The 15620-nt window shown below is 47.1% G+C and overlaps 4 protein-coding genes and 1 long non-coding RNA gene across 12 annotated transcripts; 2 read left to right on the top strand and 3 right to left on the bottom strand.

Annotated features, from left to right (window-relative positions):
- Positions 1 to 2202: 2202 nt before the first annotated feature.
- On the bottom strand, positions 2203 to 3876 carry LOC6726641 (S-phase kinase-associated protein 1). 3 transcript variants are annotated; one of them, XM_016173271.3, is made up of 2 exons: positions 3726 to 3876; positions 2203 to 3011 (listed from the first exon to the last, which is right to left on the bottom strand). In XM_016173271.3, the coding sequence occupies exon 2, from the start codon at positions 2985 to 2987 to the stop codon at positions 2499 to 2501; it is 489 nt and encodes a 162-aa protein (XP_016037584.1). In that variant the 5' UTR covers positions 2988 to 3011; positions 3726 to 3876; the 3' UTR covers positions 2203 to 2498. The 3 variants fall into 3 exon arrangements, with proteins under 3 accessions (XP_016037584.1, XP_016037583.1, XP_016037582.1); XM_016173270.3 differs by having other exon boundaries at positions 3636 to 3786; XM_016173269.3 differs by having other exon boundaries at positions 3517 to 3764.
- A 176-nt stretch (positions 3877 to 4052) lies between these two features.
- LOC6724798 (histone-lysine N-methyltransferase Suv4-20) lies at positions 4053 to 11607 on the top strand. 5 transcript variants are annotated; one of them, XM_016173168.3, is made up of 4 exons: positions 4053 to 4748; positions 6035 to 6755; positions 6876 to 8502; positions 10538 to 11607. In XM_016173168.3, the coding sequence occupies exons 2-4, from the start codon at positions 6048 to 6050 to the stop codon at positions 10732 to 10734; spliced, it is 2532 nt and encodes an 843-aa protein (XP_016037579.1). In that variant the 5' UTR covers positions 4053 to 4748; positions 6035 to 6047; the 3' UTR covers positions 10735 to 11607. The 5 variants fall into 5 exon arrangements, with proteins under 5 accessions (XP_016037579.1, XP_039153039.1, XP_016037580.1 ...); XM_039297105.2 differs by lacking the exon at positions 10538 to 11607 and adding an exon at positions 8558 to 8896; XM_016173169.3 differs by having other exon boundaries at positions 6876 to 10599.
- A 349-nt stretch (positions 11608 to 11956) lies between these two features.
- On the bottom strand, positions 11957 to 12919 carry LOC6724797 (RING-box protein 1A). Its single transcript, XM_002105802.2, has 3 exons — positions 12630 to 12919; positions 12518 to 12545; positions 11957 to 12448 (listed from the first exon to the last, which is right to left on the bottom strand). The coding sequence occupies exons 1-3, from the start codon at positions 12705 to 12707 to the stop codon at positions 12228 to 12230; spliced, it is 327 nt and encodes a 108-aa protein (XP_002105838.1). The 5' UTR covers positions 12708 to 12919; the 3' UTR covers positions 11957 to 12227.
- LOC120285313 lies at positions 12888 to 13319 on the top strand. Of its 2 annotated transcripts, XR_005544588.2 has the most exons (3): positions 12888 to 12980; positions 13081 to 13095; positions 13201 to 13319. It is a non-coding gene; the product is annotated as an uncharacterized LOC120285313 (long non-coding RNA). The 2 variants fall into 2 exon arrangements; XR_005544587.2 differs by lacking the exon at positions 12888 to 12980 and having other exon boundaries at positions 13024 to 13149.
- A 487-nt stretch (positions 13320 to 13806) lies between these two features.
- Positions 13807 to 15462, bottom strand: LOC6724796 (GATA zinc finger domain-containing protein 1). Its single transcript, XM_002105801.4, has 2 exons — positions 14272 to 15462; positions 13807 to 14195 (listed from the first exon to the last, which is right to left on the bottom strand). Exons 1-2 carry the CDS (start codon positions 15302 to 15304, stop codon positions 13987 to 13989), a joined length of 1242 nt encoding a protein of 413 aa, XP_002105837.1. The 5' UTR covers positions 15305 to 15462; the 3' UTR covers positions 13807 to 13986.
- Between the last annotated feature and the right edge of the window lie 158 nt (positions 15463 to 15620).

Genomic DNA, 15620 nt, shown 5'->3' with positions numbered 1-15620 from the left:
GGCGAGGAGACTATTCCATTAGGGATGTAAGGGATGCGTTGGATGCACGACAATCAAACTGGGAGTGGGAAAAACAACATGCAATTAAAGGCAATTCAAATGTGCCTCCCATTTATTCGCCCACGCCACTGAAGCAAGGACGAAAAAGAGCAGGACCTGGAAACTTCCCAAGATAGGCAAACTGAGCGGAAAGCAACTGCCTGAATGAGTGACAGTCTTAATTACAGAGAGATTAGCATTGGCCTGGCCTGGCCAGGAGCTGAGAAGTGGAAGAAATCGGGCGAGCGGACTGGGAGCGGGGCCAGCAGCTGCTGAAGGAGCGGAAGAATCCACCAGGATGCAGACGTATTCAATGTCACGTTCCGGCGGAGGACGACGACTTAGACGATAAGAGGGCGCAGCCAGGTGAGTGTGGAGTGGCGATGGCACATGGCAGATGTGCCGGCAGATGCACTGAAGGCAAATACATTTTCAATTACCTAATCATTTATAGCATACTTTCAGAGGCTACACATGATGATTGGCTAGATGCTATAAGTATCATTTTGCTTGGAGGACTTGAGGTGTGAAGCCAGTTGCATTCCCTGTGCCCCTGTTCAATTGAGAAATGCCAAAGCAGCATACACTTTTTTCCCAGTGTATTTCTGCCTCCGATCTTCCGCTGTATCCTCTTCCTTGCACTTCCCCATCTCAGCTTTGTTTTCCCACTTTTTTGTGCAACCTTTTTTCGCTCCTTTGTTACATTTGATTGTCGCAAACGAAGTGGAAAAGCAAATGTTGCACAAACACACGCAGCAAGGGGATGGTGGGAGGGGGCTCTGTGTCCAAGGAAATGCACACTAATTACTCCTTGGCACTGCCAAGTTGGCTGGGGGAGTGGAAAGTCCTTTCTTCTTTTCCGCTCCTCTGCTCGGGCCGCTTTACAATTTTTTGGCTCCGCCGTGCGTTCCTTTCTTTGCCTTGCCTGCCTTTCACCTCAGTCTTTGACTCAAGAGCACAGCCCCTTTCTCCCCGTGGTAATTGAAATGGCGAGCCCCCTGGCCCCAAGTCGAACACAATAGCCACGCCCCTTGGCGCGCTGAGCCACCATAACTCACGAGGCAATTGGCGCTGCCCTGCTGCTTCGATTAAACTTCAATTGGCGCTTGTTTGCAATAAACAGGTGAAATAGCAGCCTTTGTATGCAATTAAATTAATATCAGTTACCTTCCGCACTCAGAAACTGTAAGAGGACCCTTAATACTCAAGCTCTTGCCCAGCACAATCAAAAATTGCTGTTTCCGAACAATTTGAGGACATAAGTTTGAGAGCTGGACAACGCTCTACACCAACTGTGCGGCACTATTCTTCGTTTTTTTCCATTTCTGGCTAGGGCCAGCGATCAATTCCAAAGAAAGTTTGGCACGGGCATCTAGCCAAGCCAAGTGCACACTCAAAGCAATTGTCCCCGAATATATTTTCCGCTCTGAAAGCTCCAAGTGAAGGTCCTTTGGCTACTTTGTTCAGCATTGGCAAACGAGACAACAAGAAAAACTAAAAAAAATTATCCTGTTTATATATCAGCGGATACCCAAAAAATTATATTTCAAATCAAATTATTTTGTTTCATTTTTAACTCATGAATACTATGTTGGAATTTTCTTAATGAGTAATCTGAAAATAAAGAGTATTGTCTTTCGAAGTCTTCATAATTTCAAAAGCACACAAAGACAAAGTTAATATTATAATAATAAATATCCCCCCGTTCTTCGATTCTTACAAAAGTAACAGCTTTCTTCCGAAATCCTAAAACCATGCTGTACCCCAGACGATATAAACAAAAGATATAGCGTCACAAATCTGATTTTCACACCCGTCGTAGCTTTTTAAAAGCAAAATGAAAAGCTTTTTAAGTGCTGCGAAACGCACCGCATATGAGAAAATGCGTTGGCGCGCATTTCAATTGTACCAAGTGGCAGCCACAGTATTACTTGCTATTCGCCGCCGAAAGCGTGATCTTAAAAATGTAGTTTCTATAGATAAGATAATCTAAGGTACCTTCTTTGGAACGCGCACAAGTGTACCGACTGGTTTATAAATGGCATGCGTCAATTTCAAACGCTTGCAAACGTTTCTTAACACAAGATACAAAATAAAGAGCACTTCTCAATCTGAGAAGTCCTTGGACCCTTACCCCTCCGCGAAAGCCCGCAAAATAGGCTGTTTGTGTTGGGTAGTTATATTTATTAAAGTGAAATCAAGTGTAGGTTAAAGAGAGTGTTACAATCTCGCATATGTATGTATATGAGATATATTTACGACAAAAGATTAACCCCGCGAATCACATCAGCAGCAGATCATTTATACACAATTCAAAATGAGTCTCTGCTGGGGTTAAAAAAAATAAAATAAAATAATAAAAGTAGCAACTAAGTAAAGTTGCATTGCTGCAAATCCAACTCGTTCCCGCATCCCCTAGCTGTTTTCAACTTAATGTTGGTCCCGCGAAATGCCGCGCCTTACTTCTCCTCGCACCACTCGTTCTCCTTGCGCACCTGCTCCTCCTCGGCGGGCGAGAAGTCCTTTTTAATGTTGAAGGTCTTGCGTATTTCCTCGGGAGTCTTTCCCTTAATCATGTTTGCAACAGTCTTGCAGGTGAGCTCCAGGAGGCCCTTGATGTCCAGATAGTTCGCTGCCAATATAAGCTCAAACAATGTGCCCTGGTCGACTTTTAGGAAATCAGCATCCCATGAGATAATGTCGTCTGTCCGCTTCTCCTTGCTCTCATCATCCTCCGTTGGCTGGGGGTCGTCCTTGTGGTAGTGCGCCCAGGTAAGCACCTTGCGAAGGATCGTCGAATTCACATTGGGCAACGGAACAATGGCATTCTCATCGTCCTCCATTCCGCAGTCCTCCAGCATGGTCTTGATGGTGCCGGAGCACTTGGCGATCTGGATATCCGTGTCAAAGATCTCCTCATCCGAAGATTGCAACTTGATGCTGGGCATTTTGGGCTTGTTTGGTTAACTTTCCTGCAGTTAGGTTCAGTACAAAATATTAGGTTCTGGTTGAGAAATGTGTTGCAGTGCAATCAGTGGGTTTTTTTACAGTGTGTGGATCCAAAAAATCATTTTAATGCGAAGCAAACATGCACCAAGTCGTCAATTATTGATAACAGATTTAAGCATATAGACATGTGTGTAAATAATATATATAATATATATATATATATATTGTGAATTTTGTATGTTCATATCCCTGCAGTTTGCAGTCGCTCTCTTCAAAATTTAAACTGACTAAAATTAGGTGATAGCTGATTAAAATTTTTATTGCATTAACTTGCAGGTTATGCCTGTGTTCAAATCACCGTTATTTTCGTACGAAGATAACAGACGATCGAGCACTTTCGAGGTTTCTTTCGTGGTGATTCAACGATGATATGTTAAGAAAGGATAATGTAATGTGCAGGGATAATGATGACTCGAAATATAGAGAACGGCACTTTCCAGAAATGCTCACACAGACACATCCACTCACCCCCACACAAGCCGATTCTCCCACAGATGAATGCGTGCGTATTTTCGTTTTTCTTGTGGTTGCGAAAGCGTTCTTGCCTGCTATTTGTAGATTTTTTTCTTTTTTTTTTTCTAACTAACCTTACGATGATGCCTTTAAACTTAGTTAAACTATTTCCACGCAGTCTTCAACTGGGATATAAACCAACACACCAAATTGACAATACTCACGTAAAAAAAACGAAACTGCTTAAGTGACCAGATGGCGAAACTCTAAAAACACCACTAAACGTCTTTATCGATGGCACGAACACAATGAACGAAAACTGGCGGGAACTAGGTCCACCTGGTAATGGTAACTTGCAGCAATGGTTGGTGGCGAAGTCGAAAGCGGAATACGCGTACGCATTGATAAATCCGAACACTTTCACTTTATTGCACAGTAAACGGAAATTAATTTCTCTGCAGAGGAATTACACCGATCCTTTCAAGTGGGGAATGGAGAATGGTAAGTGTATCCGCTAACTGCAGTGGCACTTTTAATCGTAGCAATCGATGGTATTCAATTATCGATATATATCGCACTGACTTCAGTGGTCGAAGCATCAACGTCTTTTTACATCACTAATCCGAGTATCGCGGAAAAAAAAGCAGCCGCATTTTGTAAACTAAGTCCGAATTAGAGCCAATACAAGTCCCGACTTATTCGTCAAGAGGATCGGCGGTAGCAAATAGCAACAGCGACACTTGGTGCAAAATACGCCGAGGAGAAAGAAGTGAAAAAAGCATACATACATACGCACGTACACACGTCTCGCTCGTAGAGGGAATATATGTATATGCATACGGCTGGGTGTGCGTGTGCTTGTGTGTGCTACAGCAGCTTCTAGGCGTGAAAGAGCGAGGGATACATTCTCTTCCCATACTCTCGACTTTTGGAGCGTCGCGCGAGCGGGCGAGCGAAAGAGAGAGCACGAGACATGGACGGCGGTTGGAAGTTTTTGGGGAACAAAGGCGTCAAGAACTAAAATGATTTGGCACTGCAAGCGCGATTTATTTTGGGTACGCAGCCAAAGCCAAGCCATCCAAAACGGAGTCCAGCTCCCATCCAGTGTGTCGCCGTTTGTATTTGTGAGTCTCGACGAAAAGCCGTGGAAAAAGACGGACACACGCACAGTGAAGCAGCAGACAAAGCATCGTTTTGCGAGTTCGAGCGAGAGGCACAATAGCGCCTTAGTGAATAATTCATTTAAGGTAAATGCAGACAACAAATCGAAAAAGTGCAAAAAAAAATCGGAACAGCATGAAGTGCATAAACACAGCAGACTGTGCGTGCATGTGTGTGAGTGTGTGTAATAGGCGCCGCCATTTTTCGTTACCATGCAACCAGCCAGCGTCTAGGGTTGGCAACCGCTTTGAAATGCTGTTAACAACAAAAAATTGGCGAACTCAAATTACAAAGCTACTTCCCCCCCATTGAAATTTATTGTAAACACCCGTTTTTCGGTTAAACCGCACACAAGTGTACTCAATTTGCAAGCCTTTGCGCACTTGGCAACCCTTCATCTACCATTCTCACTGCGCATATGCCTCCCTCTCGCTCTCACCTGCGTTATGTGGCTATGCGTGTGTATGCGTTTGTAAACAGCTGAGAGAGCAATTTGCAAGCGACATTCGTTTCCATTCAGAACAAATCGACCAACAACAAATATTCAATTCCAGCCATGTTTCCCAGCACCACTCTCTTGTGTTTATGTTAGCTTATGTCCAGAAAGGTATTTCAGTTGTTGCACAGACTCAAGGAAATACAAGATTTTCAATTACTGTCTGCTGCGCATGCAAATCGATAAGACATTTTTGTTATGCTCGCGTTTTGTTCACCAGCATATACTTATACGCGTACCCATCAATGTTAAATATTTTCGGCAGTGGGTGCATTCCAGGATTACCGAAGTGCCTTTTGTTTTTAGTGGATCAATACTTTTTTACATGTGCTTTCAAGTTAATTGATTTTTGTTAAACGTGTGTGTGCATGGGCTAAAAGGGCTCGGTATAAGTGCGAGCGAGAGGGATTGCTGTCGACGACATCAGTTACAAGCCCCCTCTCTCTATCTCTTTCAAACGCGAAGCCGTACGAATAAAAACTAAATTAGGGCCATTTTCAACGGAGCAAATTAAGCGAATATATTGCCAAATGCCAGAACAGATGTTTTGCGGATTGAGGATTATTGCAAGTCATCCAATCCTGTGAAAGAGAGTGTATGTATGGGTGCAGGACCTTTGCCTTTGTCCTAGTCTAGTCCTGGAAACATATGTCCATCTCGCTCTTTGTCGTGTTAGCAGACACAGCGGCGTTGCCAGATGTAATAAAAGAGCTTGTCTGTCAGTGATTCAAATTCCAAAACAGCTGACAATTGCCGGGTTGATTGGGTTTGTTGGAATTGGTATATCTAAGATCGTATTAGCTGAGTATTCGAGTGAAAAATTGTGCAGTTTGTTTTGTATATACTTGTAATGTTGTTCGTCCCTTATCCTTGCAGACTGTCCTGCAGAATGGTCGTCGGCTCTAATCACACGCGGCGCGGTGAAACTGGCAGCAGATTTACAAACAGCAGCAGCTCTAGCAGCTCAAACGGTGGCCCCACCGCTTCGGCCAGCAGCACCACCAGCGTAACGTCTTCACTAGCCACCAATTCCACGTCAACATCGACGGCTGCGGCTCTGTTGTCGTCCATGTCCCAGAAGAGCCATGGCCCTCCGCCATCCGCACCTCCATCGAACCAGACGAACCAGCAGCATCATCAGGTGGCCCACAGCCAGCCACATGCCACCCATTACCAACAGACAAACCAGCACCCTAGCCACCATCACCAGTCCCATCAGTCTTCGAACGGCAGTGGCGGAGGATCTGCTGGATCAGGATCCGGATCTGGATCGGTGGTTAGTGGACTCAATGGTTGCAACGGCAGCGCCGTCAGTCGCCTATCGCAATCCACTGGGATGTCGCCGCGGGAACTGTCCGAGAACGATGACCTGGCCACATCGCTGATTCTCGATCCCCATCTTGGTTTCCAGACCCACAAGATGAACATACGCTTTCGGCCCCTTAAGGTGGACACGCAGCAACTAAAGGCGATCGTGGACGATTTTATCCACACGCAGAATTACGATATAGCCATCCAGCGCATCTACGAAGGGCCGTGGATACCGCGCCATCTCAAGAACAAGAACAAGATTGCCACCAAGCGGCTCCACGATCATGTAAGTCGAAACTTCCCGTTTTAACAATTTATATTTTTTTTTAAAGCATGGCTACTCGTCTCTGTGGTGCATGGTACAATTCATATTAATCGAGATACCCATTTGCCCAATGCTTTCCAGATCGTCCGATACTTGCGCGTCTTTGACAAGGACAGCGGGTTTGCAATCGAGGCCTGCTACAGATACACACTGGAAGAGCAACGTGGCGCCAAGATTAGCTCGACGAAGCGGTGGTCGAAGAACGACAAGATCGAATGCCTGGTGGGTTGCATCGCCGAGCTGACGGAGGCGGAGGAGGCTGCTCTGCTGCACTCTGGCAAAAATGACTTCTCAGTAATGTATAGTTGTCGCAAGAATTGCGCCCAATTGTGGCTGGGACCGGCTGCCTATATCAACCACGATTGTCGCGCCAACTGCAAGTTTTTAGCCACCGGCAGGGACACAGCGTGTGTAAAGGTCCTGCGCGACATTGAGGTTGGGGAGGAGATAACCTGCTTCTACGGCGAGGACTTCTTTGGGGATTCTAATCGCTATTGTGAGTGCGAAACGTGCGAACGCCGTGGGACTGGAGCCTTCGCCGGGAAGGATGATGGCCTGATGCTGGGACTCAGTATGGGACTCGGCTTGGCTAGCAGTGGACCTGGTAATAATGGTGGCTATCGTCTGAGGGAGACTGACAATCGGATTAACCGCATCAAGAGCCGAGCCAACTCCACAAACAGCACCTCAAACAGCAACAGTAATACAAATGATTCCACTGGCCCCAGCGAGACTAGCAGCACAAATGGATTGGTGGCTTCTGGCGGAGCAGCTGGAGCAGGAGGAGGCACTGGTGGCGCGATGCTGTCCATACCTTCGCAACAATCAACTGTCGGCAAAGAGGCCACAGCCGCCGTCTCTTTGCTCGAAAAGAAACTTCCGAATGTTGTTGTTTCACCGCTGACCATGAAGGAGCTCCGACAAAAGGGAATGACTAAGTACGATGCCGAGATGATCATGGCCAACGCAGCTTATCAGCAGCAGCACCATCATCAGCATCATTTCCATCACCACCATCATCATCTTCACCATCACCACAATCATGGCCAGCATGCAAGTACTGGAGCCGAGGCCACAGCGGCTGTACAGCAAATGGCAGCCATGCAGAAACCAGGAGTTGGTGGAACAGGAGCTGCAGGAAATGCTGGAGCAACAACAGTGAGCAGCGTGGCCGCCGGAGCGGGCTCCGAGGTTAATGGTGGTCGTTCCACCAGTCTGCGCAAGTCTATACGAGTTAACAGCACCAGCAGCAGCATTTCCACCGCCTCCGCGGACGAGGTGATCGCGCCCGTGGTCGCGGCGAGCATTCCGCTACCAACCAAGGCACCGGTGGTTCTTATGCCGCGTTGCAAGCCCGCCCAGATGGCCATTGCCGCGCTGCACCAGAGCCAGCAGCGCCAGCTTAGACGTAGCGAACGCCAGAAGGAAAAGCTGACGGACGGTGAGAGCAGCGACACCAGCAGCGAGCAGCAAAAGAAAGAGCAGAAGGAGCAGGATCACCAACTGCCGCAAAAAATGTTCAGCCTGGCGGAGGAACCACAACCAGAGAAGCCGGAGGAGAAGCAACAGGAGCAGCAGAAGCGTGTGACGCGAAATAGTGCGGGAAGAGTAGGATTGGTAGCAAGATTAGCCACTGCCCATAACAATAACATTGCAACCACAACAAATAGCAGCAGCAGCAGCAACAAAGCAACAACGATTACAAATTGTAATAATCATAATAGTAATAATAGCAGTAGAATTAATCATAATTCAAATCTTAGCGGTAGACTTAGTGTTAAATCGAGGAAGCCAACACCAAGTGAGGCCTCGTCCATACCCTCATCCACATCATCAGAAAATCAGCAGCAGCAGGCAACGCGTCGCAGCTGCAGCCCGACTCCCGCCTACAAGAAGAACCTTTTGGCCAGCTTCGATCCCGATCCTCCCTCCACCCAAGGAATCAAGGAGCAGCTAAAGGACGAATCAGTTACTTATTCGCCGGTCAAGCAGAAACGTAGCAGAAGGGCCGCTGCTCTGGCGGCAGCGCAAAGTATCCACTGCGAAGCGTTGGGCGGATTCCCTACCGGTTCTACTGGTGGCCACCGCAAGAGGGCCCAGGCCGGAGAACCTGCCATCTCATGCTCCTCAACAACCATTAGCAATGTTCAGCCCCTACTGAAGACTCCAGAGCGCAGGCTGAAGCTAACGTTGCGCATGAAACGCTCACCAATCCTAGACGAAGTAATTGAGCTCGGAACGAGTCTGAGCAACGGAGCAGCTGGTCGAGGTGCAGCTGGCTCCCATCGGGAAGGGACAGCAGGAGAGGGGTCAGCTAGAGGTGCGCTAAACCTAACCGCCGGCAGCTCAAATGGTATTGAATACGAGATACTGCGCATGGAGGGTATTTCAGAGCACGGCAACGATGACGATGAGGACGAGGAAGAAGAGGATGAAGAGCCAGCTGCCGAAGAAGAGGAGCCGCCGCCGAAGGAGGAGCTGCAGCTGGTCACCAAGAAGCAGAGAAAGAAACAGCGCAGCCGGAGCAGGAGCAGCCAACGCAGATCGCCGGCGCCAAGCAGTGTATATGGAACACCGCAGAAGAAGCGACTCCGCTTGATCTTTGGTAACGAATCCCACACCATAGACATTCCACCAGCAGCAGCAGAGGGATCGGGCAGCGGCTTGGATGACCTAAACAGCAGTGGAGGCGGTGGCGACGAGTCCTTTAATGCCTCCTACGCCAGCAGCACCAGTTTGACGGTTAATACATCCTCAAGCAGTACCAACTCATCCGGTGGAGTGGGAGGAGCTACCTCCACCTCTGCAGAGCCAGTGGATTCTTCCACAGTGGGACCGCCCATTGCTGCCCAATCACCCTCATCGACGACCAGCAGCTCCTTTCAATCAGCCTGCACATCGACCACCAACAGCAACAGCTACTTTCCCAATGGCAAGCAACGAGCTGCTGGCGAGGACTCCTATGCGATGCACTACTACCAGCTGGGCAAATTTACTGGAACCCCAAGTCCGGGACAGGGTCAGGCCATCGTGAGCAGCAGCAGTGGTTCGTCAGGAGGAGGAGGATCTGGAGCTGGCTTCCTGAGCATGCCCAAACACACATTCGGCACCTGTGCTTTGCTGGCCCCCACCAGTTTCGCCTGCCTGCAGAATCAGCCGCAGATTTGCCAGCAGAAGACCAGCAGCGGCGGAGGAGCAGGAGTGGTGCCCACCTCCACTTCAACGGGCGCAGTCACATCTTACCATCATACAAACAATCATCACGGCCAGAAATAACCAACGACTGATCTCCAAGCAAATTTACTAAGCACAGTTGCCATTGCCATGGGAAGAGGAGGAGCGCGTAGGGGGAAAGTACACGGCGAGGACATGGTGGAGCACCAGGTGCAGAGAAGCAGGAATAACAAGGGATGGAGACTGAGAATGGCTGCGCTGCTGGCGTCGTTGCCTTTGCTGCTGCTGATTCCTAGCACCTTATAGAAACCGTAGGCTTAGATCTTAGTCCAAGTAGATGATCCCTGATATACCCGCCATGGGTTTTCATATTCGGGAAGCAAAGCAACAGGCTGACCAATTTGTTAATGCGAATCCGGATATATACCAGATTGTAACTTGTTTTGTTTTTGCTTTCTTTTCCATTTCTCTCTTTCTCTTTGTGATTACTCCCCGTTTCTCCCAACCCTTTTACTTTGTGTCCGCGTTGCATGTGGCGCGTGTGTGTGTGGTGTGCTTTTATTTTGCAGGTGGCAGTCTGAATCGTAGAAGTAGGAAAAGGTCGCAGCAAAGAGCAGCGTGTTGCAAACACGATAGAAGCATCAGCGGGAGCAACAGGAGCAGCGGCAACATCGGCAGCAGCAACAGCAGCAGCACCACCACCAACAATTTGATAGTTAAACGGCTAAGAATAGAGTTAAATCGCATTGAAATCATGTACAGTTGAGAACTAACCGACCTAAACAGCGGACGAGCAGCCCAGGAGAACCTGTGAGTCAGAATGGGAGGATTTAGGACGCAATTAGCAGAGGATTTAGACGCCTTGCATCCCAAACCCAACCCAACTTTACACCAAGCATGCCCCTCTGTTTGTTGCAAGATAACGAAACAACCACATAGTCGAGGATACTTGGGACTCCCACCCCACAATAGCCAAACAAGAAAACAATAGCGCAGCAGCGGCAACCAGAACAGCAATATATAAACAATAACATATATGCATGGTGTATATACAAGATATACAAGACAAACTTAATGTTAATTACTACAAAGCGAGCTGGTTGAAGAGGCCGAAAGGAGGAGGAGCTTACACTTTCACATACATATAACAATAACAATGTATATAAACCAAAAAGCGGGAAATTTAATTATAAAGCAAGCGAAAACGATTGAACAGAAGATTCAAATAAAACGCTTAATACAACTCGATACAAGTGGTGGTTCAAGGGGTTCGACGGACCATGCAATCTGGTTTAATTCACGTGAATCCAAAACAACTCGCACTCCCTGCCCTTCGTTTCATTGCCAGCTTATTGTTTATTTTGTTCTCTGTAAAGTTTAGTTTTTAAAAGGCGACAGACTAAAACTACACCTATACCATCACAACCACACACACACGAAGTAAATTCGATGATTTTTTAACGACATAATTATTTTTTGTTTACCTATAAGTTTAGTTTGTAGCGTATGCAATTAAACATTAATCATATTTGATATATACCATATACTTTAATCATATCTGTAACTAATGTGTATTATTTTCTAAGCTGCCGCGGCCGCAAAACATTCATAATAAACTAAAAAGAACATTTAGTTTTTACATACGCAGCTCTTTCTTTGCATCGACTGATTTTGATTTGTTTGTACGAAACTACTTTCATATATCTAAACAGCCTGATCTGGGAATGGAGGTGGTCACGAAGCATACAGTTAAGCAAAACTAGCCTATTTTCAACTTTATCCTGCTTCTAGCCAGATTTATGTATACTCCTCAATTGCCACCCAAGGATAACTGAACAGAGCTACATTTATGGAACCCAATGACTAAGCATATTTTTTGCCAGACATGAGTTATATACTCTGAAAATTTAGGCACGGCCTAAATCGCGGTGAGATGCCATCGTCGCAGTGAATACCGAATCCAAGCGGGAAAGGTAGAAACATCCGTCTGGTCTTCTCCATCATCTACAGCTTTTATTTAACGCGTTACAAAAACGTGCGCTTCCTGGGGAGTCTCGGGAATCGGTAACTGTGCTTGTGAAGGCCAGCAGTTCACGAGACTCGCCCCACTAGCTTAAGATCTAAAAAGGTATTTAAATGAATTAATGTCCAGATGAAGCAGGCCGCCATCATCTAGCTTGCGGGATGGTAAGGCTACTCGGGAGTAGTTGATCTGAAGTGCTGCTCCCTCCATCTGGTGTCTAGGGTGTTTTGTAGATTTTAGTGGCCGTACTTCTGGAAATCCCACTCGCGGTTGTCCAGTGGGCACACCTGGCGCGTCTTTAGCCAGCGAGAGATGCAGTGGAAATGGAAGGCGTGGTTGCAGACGCCCCAGGCCACGGTGCACTCCTCGCTAGTAGCGGACGCCTGGTTCGCCTGGCACTCAATGCACAAGTCCATGATGTGGTTTCGGCAGATGGCGCAGTTGTCCACTACGATGTCTGTACGAAAGAAAATGGAATGCGTTTAATTCCCCGAGTCGGAGCACTACAATCCGCATTACTACTTACCCCAGGCCCACAATGCCACGGCGTTCCACTATTTTCGGCGAAGCGGAAAGGAGGAGAGTGTTACCATCAGTACATTTAATGCCAATGACACGCTTTTTTGCTGACCACTCACCTTCTTCACCTCAAAGCGCTTCTTATCGCCCTTGCTGCTGCTGGAGGGAACCTCGTATCCATCCTCGTCGACTTCCATGGTGGAAATATACTATTTGTCCTGACAAACCGCTCGCAACGCAAATGCAATATTGCAATCTTCACAACTAACGCAGTTTCGGCTTTTCTGTTCCGATTCGTTTCGTTTTCGCAATTGATGCTCAAGCAGTGTGACCGCCGCTTTTTCTCGTAGAAATGGCAAAACATCGACGTCTTCGATGTTATCAAAAAATCACAATCATCGATGTTTTTCGAGGAATTATTGAAGTTTTTACATTTCTACTGCGCATCAAAGTAGAAAAGTGCATAAATTGTAAGTATAAATTAATTTTTCATATTTTTTAATAGAATTATTAATAGCATATTGCAAATTTATTGTGACTTGCTGTTGGTGTTGGCTGGCGTTGTGGAAGACGTGGATCTGAAATGTAAGTCTTGAACTCCCCAATAAGGCTTGCACGGTTGCACGTGTATATATGCATGTATGCATACTGATTTACTTCTCCATTAAATTGCATAAATATGTTTTATAGGAGCAATTATTGGACCAGCGGCGGATGAAAACATAGACGACAATAAGTTTGTTATGTCTTAGTTTAAATACTGCTTTTTTATTTAAGCAATATAAAAAAAAAATAATTTTTAAGTTAAACAGATACATTTTTTTGCTTATATTTAAAACGTCGGTGTTTAAAACAACATGTTCAAGCAATATGTTCATAGCATCGATATTTTTCGCCAAAAACATCGGAAACATCGTTTGTCGGCCAACATCGATGTTTCTCCACCAATATTTTCTTGTCCTATTCGATAACGATCCCGATTCGTGTCGATAACCTATTGGGATTTTAATCCAAATTTTGAATGTTGTGCATATGGTATACCGATCAAATTACAAAAAAGTAAAATCGAAGAAATATCAAAACATTTTTCAAAAGTGTGGGCGTGGCACTTTTGGGCGGCATTAGAGTAGGCCCTGCGACTATGTGTCTGGAAGCTGCATGCTTAATCTCAACAGTCTTGCTTTTATAGTTCCATGTCAGACGGACATGGACAGTTCGACTCCGATATTGATCCTGATCAAGACTACATACATACATACTTTTAAACGTTTTACTCTAAAAGTAAAAACTATCAACTTTATCCATAATTACAAAATTGTATTTTATTCATTAATTGTTGGTACTACAGTACACCAAGTACTTTTTGAATTATGTTCTGTTCGGCAATTAGCCCGTTTACGAAGAGTAAAAGTTGCAATAAATTAGATTGTTCAAATTCAGGGCTCCGGCCTTCCTGCACTTGAGCCACCTCTTCTGCTAGGAGGCGCCGCCCGCTTTGTGGCCATTGCCCTTTTCCCGCTTGACTATCGGCAGCCGCGTCCAGATGTAGCCGCCCGATCTCTGGGCAGTGTACTCATCCACGTCCGGCAGGGGAAACGGGGTGCTTCGGTCGAAGTAGTAGTTGCTGGGAGCATGCATCACGAACTCCAGGTAGCAGAGCTTCCGGGACAGCTCCTCATCGGGTCCTGCAGGCACCGGATTTAAGCAAAAATACAATTTAAATAACTTTGGGTAGCAGGCAGGAAGACAGGACGTGCATACCGATCAGGTAGGTAGGGGGATCGAAGCCCTCCTGGGGATCCGGACTGTCCTGCGTGGGAATAAGCCAGGTGAGGAAGGCGGACTTCTCGCAATAGGCGTCTACAAGCAGACCGCGTATCTGGGCGTAGTACAGATTCTGATCGCTGTCCACAATGCTGACGATATCCCCTATTTGTATATAGCTGCCCTTATGGAAAAGGCTCCTCACGAACCTGGTGCTCGCCTGCACCTTGGGAGTCTTCTGTGCTGGTTTCTTGAAAAGAGCGCGGCGATTACGGGCTCCAGTGGTCCCGCCTGTGCCCGCTGGACCGGACTTCCCATGCTTGTTGGTATTACTAGGATGGGCGCCAGCGCCCGCGAGGTGCACTGAGCTGCCGGTGGAACCATTCGCCCCGCTATTGTGGCCATTTGACTGGCTACTGCCGCTTCCGGGAGCGCCCTTGCCCGTTTGCTTGGCCTTGAAGCGCGTGCTCTTCCGCAGACGCTTTATTATCGTTGGGGAGCGTGTGGGCGCCTGGTTGGCTGTGCCATTTAGACTGCTACGGGTGATCTTGCCCGCAGTTCTCTGGCTGGTATTCGTAGCTGTCTCCGGTGAACTGGGCGCGACTTCCTCCTGAGTCTGAGCCTGTGGCTGCGACGGCGGCTTCACTGGCTTGTCCTCCTCCTCGATTTTGATGGCTGTCGGAGTGCTGGGCGGTTGCAGGAAACTGTCTTCCAATGGCTTCTGGTCCTGCGCGTCCTCCTGCTCCTCCTCCTCCTTTACATCCTTTTTCCCCGGTTTCGTTTTGGAATCAATCGGCTGCTCCAGCTCGTCCACCGTTGGCATCCGTTCGCTAGTGGTAAGATCGTTGTCTATCTCCATGTCCACGTCCATGTCGGTGGAGTCCTTCTGTGGCTCGCAGGAGTAGGAGGAAGCTGCGACAATGGAGGCCACCGCCAGCTCTCCGGCGGCTTCTGCTTGGAGGCCGTCGTCCGCGATTGACACCTGGTACGTGGGACTGACGCACTTGCTTAGGTCAGCGTCGGTTGACATGGCTAATCCATGAAACGATCGGTTAGCCCTTATTCAGGTTGTAGTGATTTTCAAAACATTAAATGTGCTTGTGCTCCTATGTAAAACAACGTAGTGTGTGTAGTATGTTTTTGTTACACCAGTGTTGCCAGACCGGATCGGCGAGGCTGCCAAGTGGCCAACTGTGCTCTGACCAATGCAGCCCTGGTTTTTTTTAGGATTCAAAAACGTTGTCAACGCTCTTTCACCAACGAAGTTTATAGGGAAATTTAACAAAACGCCACTAGCGGGAAATTGAATATAGATACCGTTTATATTATTATTACATTAGATTCGA

Source organism: Drosophila simulans, chromosome X (genome assembly GCF_016746395.2).
Source record: "Drosophila simulans strain w501 chromosome X, Prin_Dsim_3.1, whole genome shotgun sequence".
Lineage (NCBI taxonomy): Eukaryota > Metazoa > Arthropoda > Insecta > Diptera > Drosophilidae > Drosophila > Drosophila simulans.
This window is presented reverse-complemented; position numbering and strand designations above follow the sequence as displayed.

What these genes read in the sequence shown, in the direction of transcription:
- LOC6724796 (XM_002105801.4), bottom strand. Translation starts at nt 15,304, where the DNA reads ATGTCAACCGACGCTGACCTAAGCAAGTGCGTCAGTCCCACGTACCAG. An exon ending in TCCCCCTACCTACCTGATCG is followed by an intron (nt 14,196 to 14,271) that starts GTATGCACGTCC and finishes CGGTGCCTGCAG; the next exon opens with GACCCGATGAGGAGCTGTCC.
- LOC6724797 (XM_002105802.2), bottom strand. Translation starts at nt 12,707, where the DNA reads ATGGAAGTCGACGAGGATGGATACGAGGTTCCCTCCAGCAGCAGCAAG. An exon ending in AGCGCTTTGAGGTGAAGAAG is followed by an intron (nt 12,546 to 12,629) that starts GTGAGTGGTCAG and finishes CGCCGAAAATAG; the next exon opens with TGGAACGCCGTGGCATTGTG. An exon ending in CGTGGCATTGTGGGCCTGGG is followed by an intron (nt 12,449 to 12,517) that starts GTAAGTAGTAAT and finishes TCTTTCGTACAG; the next exon opens with ACATCGTAGTGGACAACTGC.
- LOC6724798 (XM_016173169.3), top strand. Translation starts at nt 6,048, where the DNA reads ATGGTCGTCGGCTCTAATCACACGCGGCGCGGTGAAACTGGCAGCAGA. An exon ending in CCAAGCGGCTCCACGATCAT is followed by an intron (nt 6,756 to 6,875) that starts GTAAGTCGAAAC and finishes AATGCTTTCCAG; the next exon opens with ATCGTCCGATACTTGCGCGT.
- LOC6726641 (XM_016173271.3), bottom strand. Translation starts at nt 2,987, where the DNA reads ATGCCCAGCATCAAGTTGCAATCTTCGGATGAGGAGATCTTTGACACG.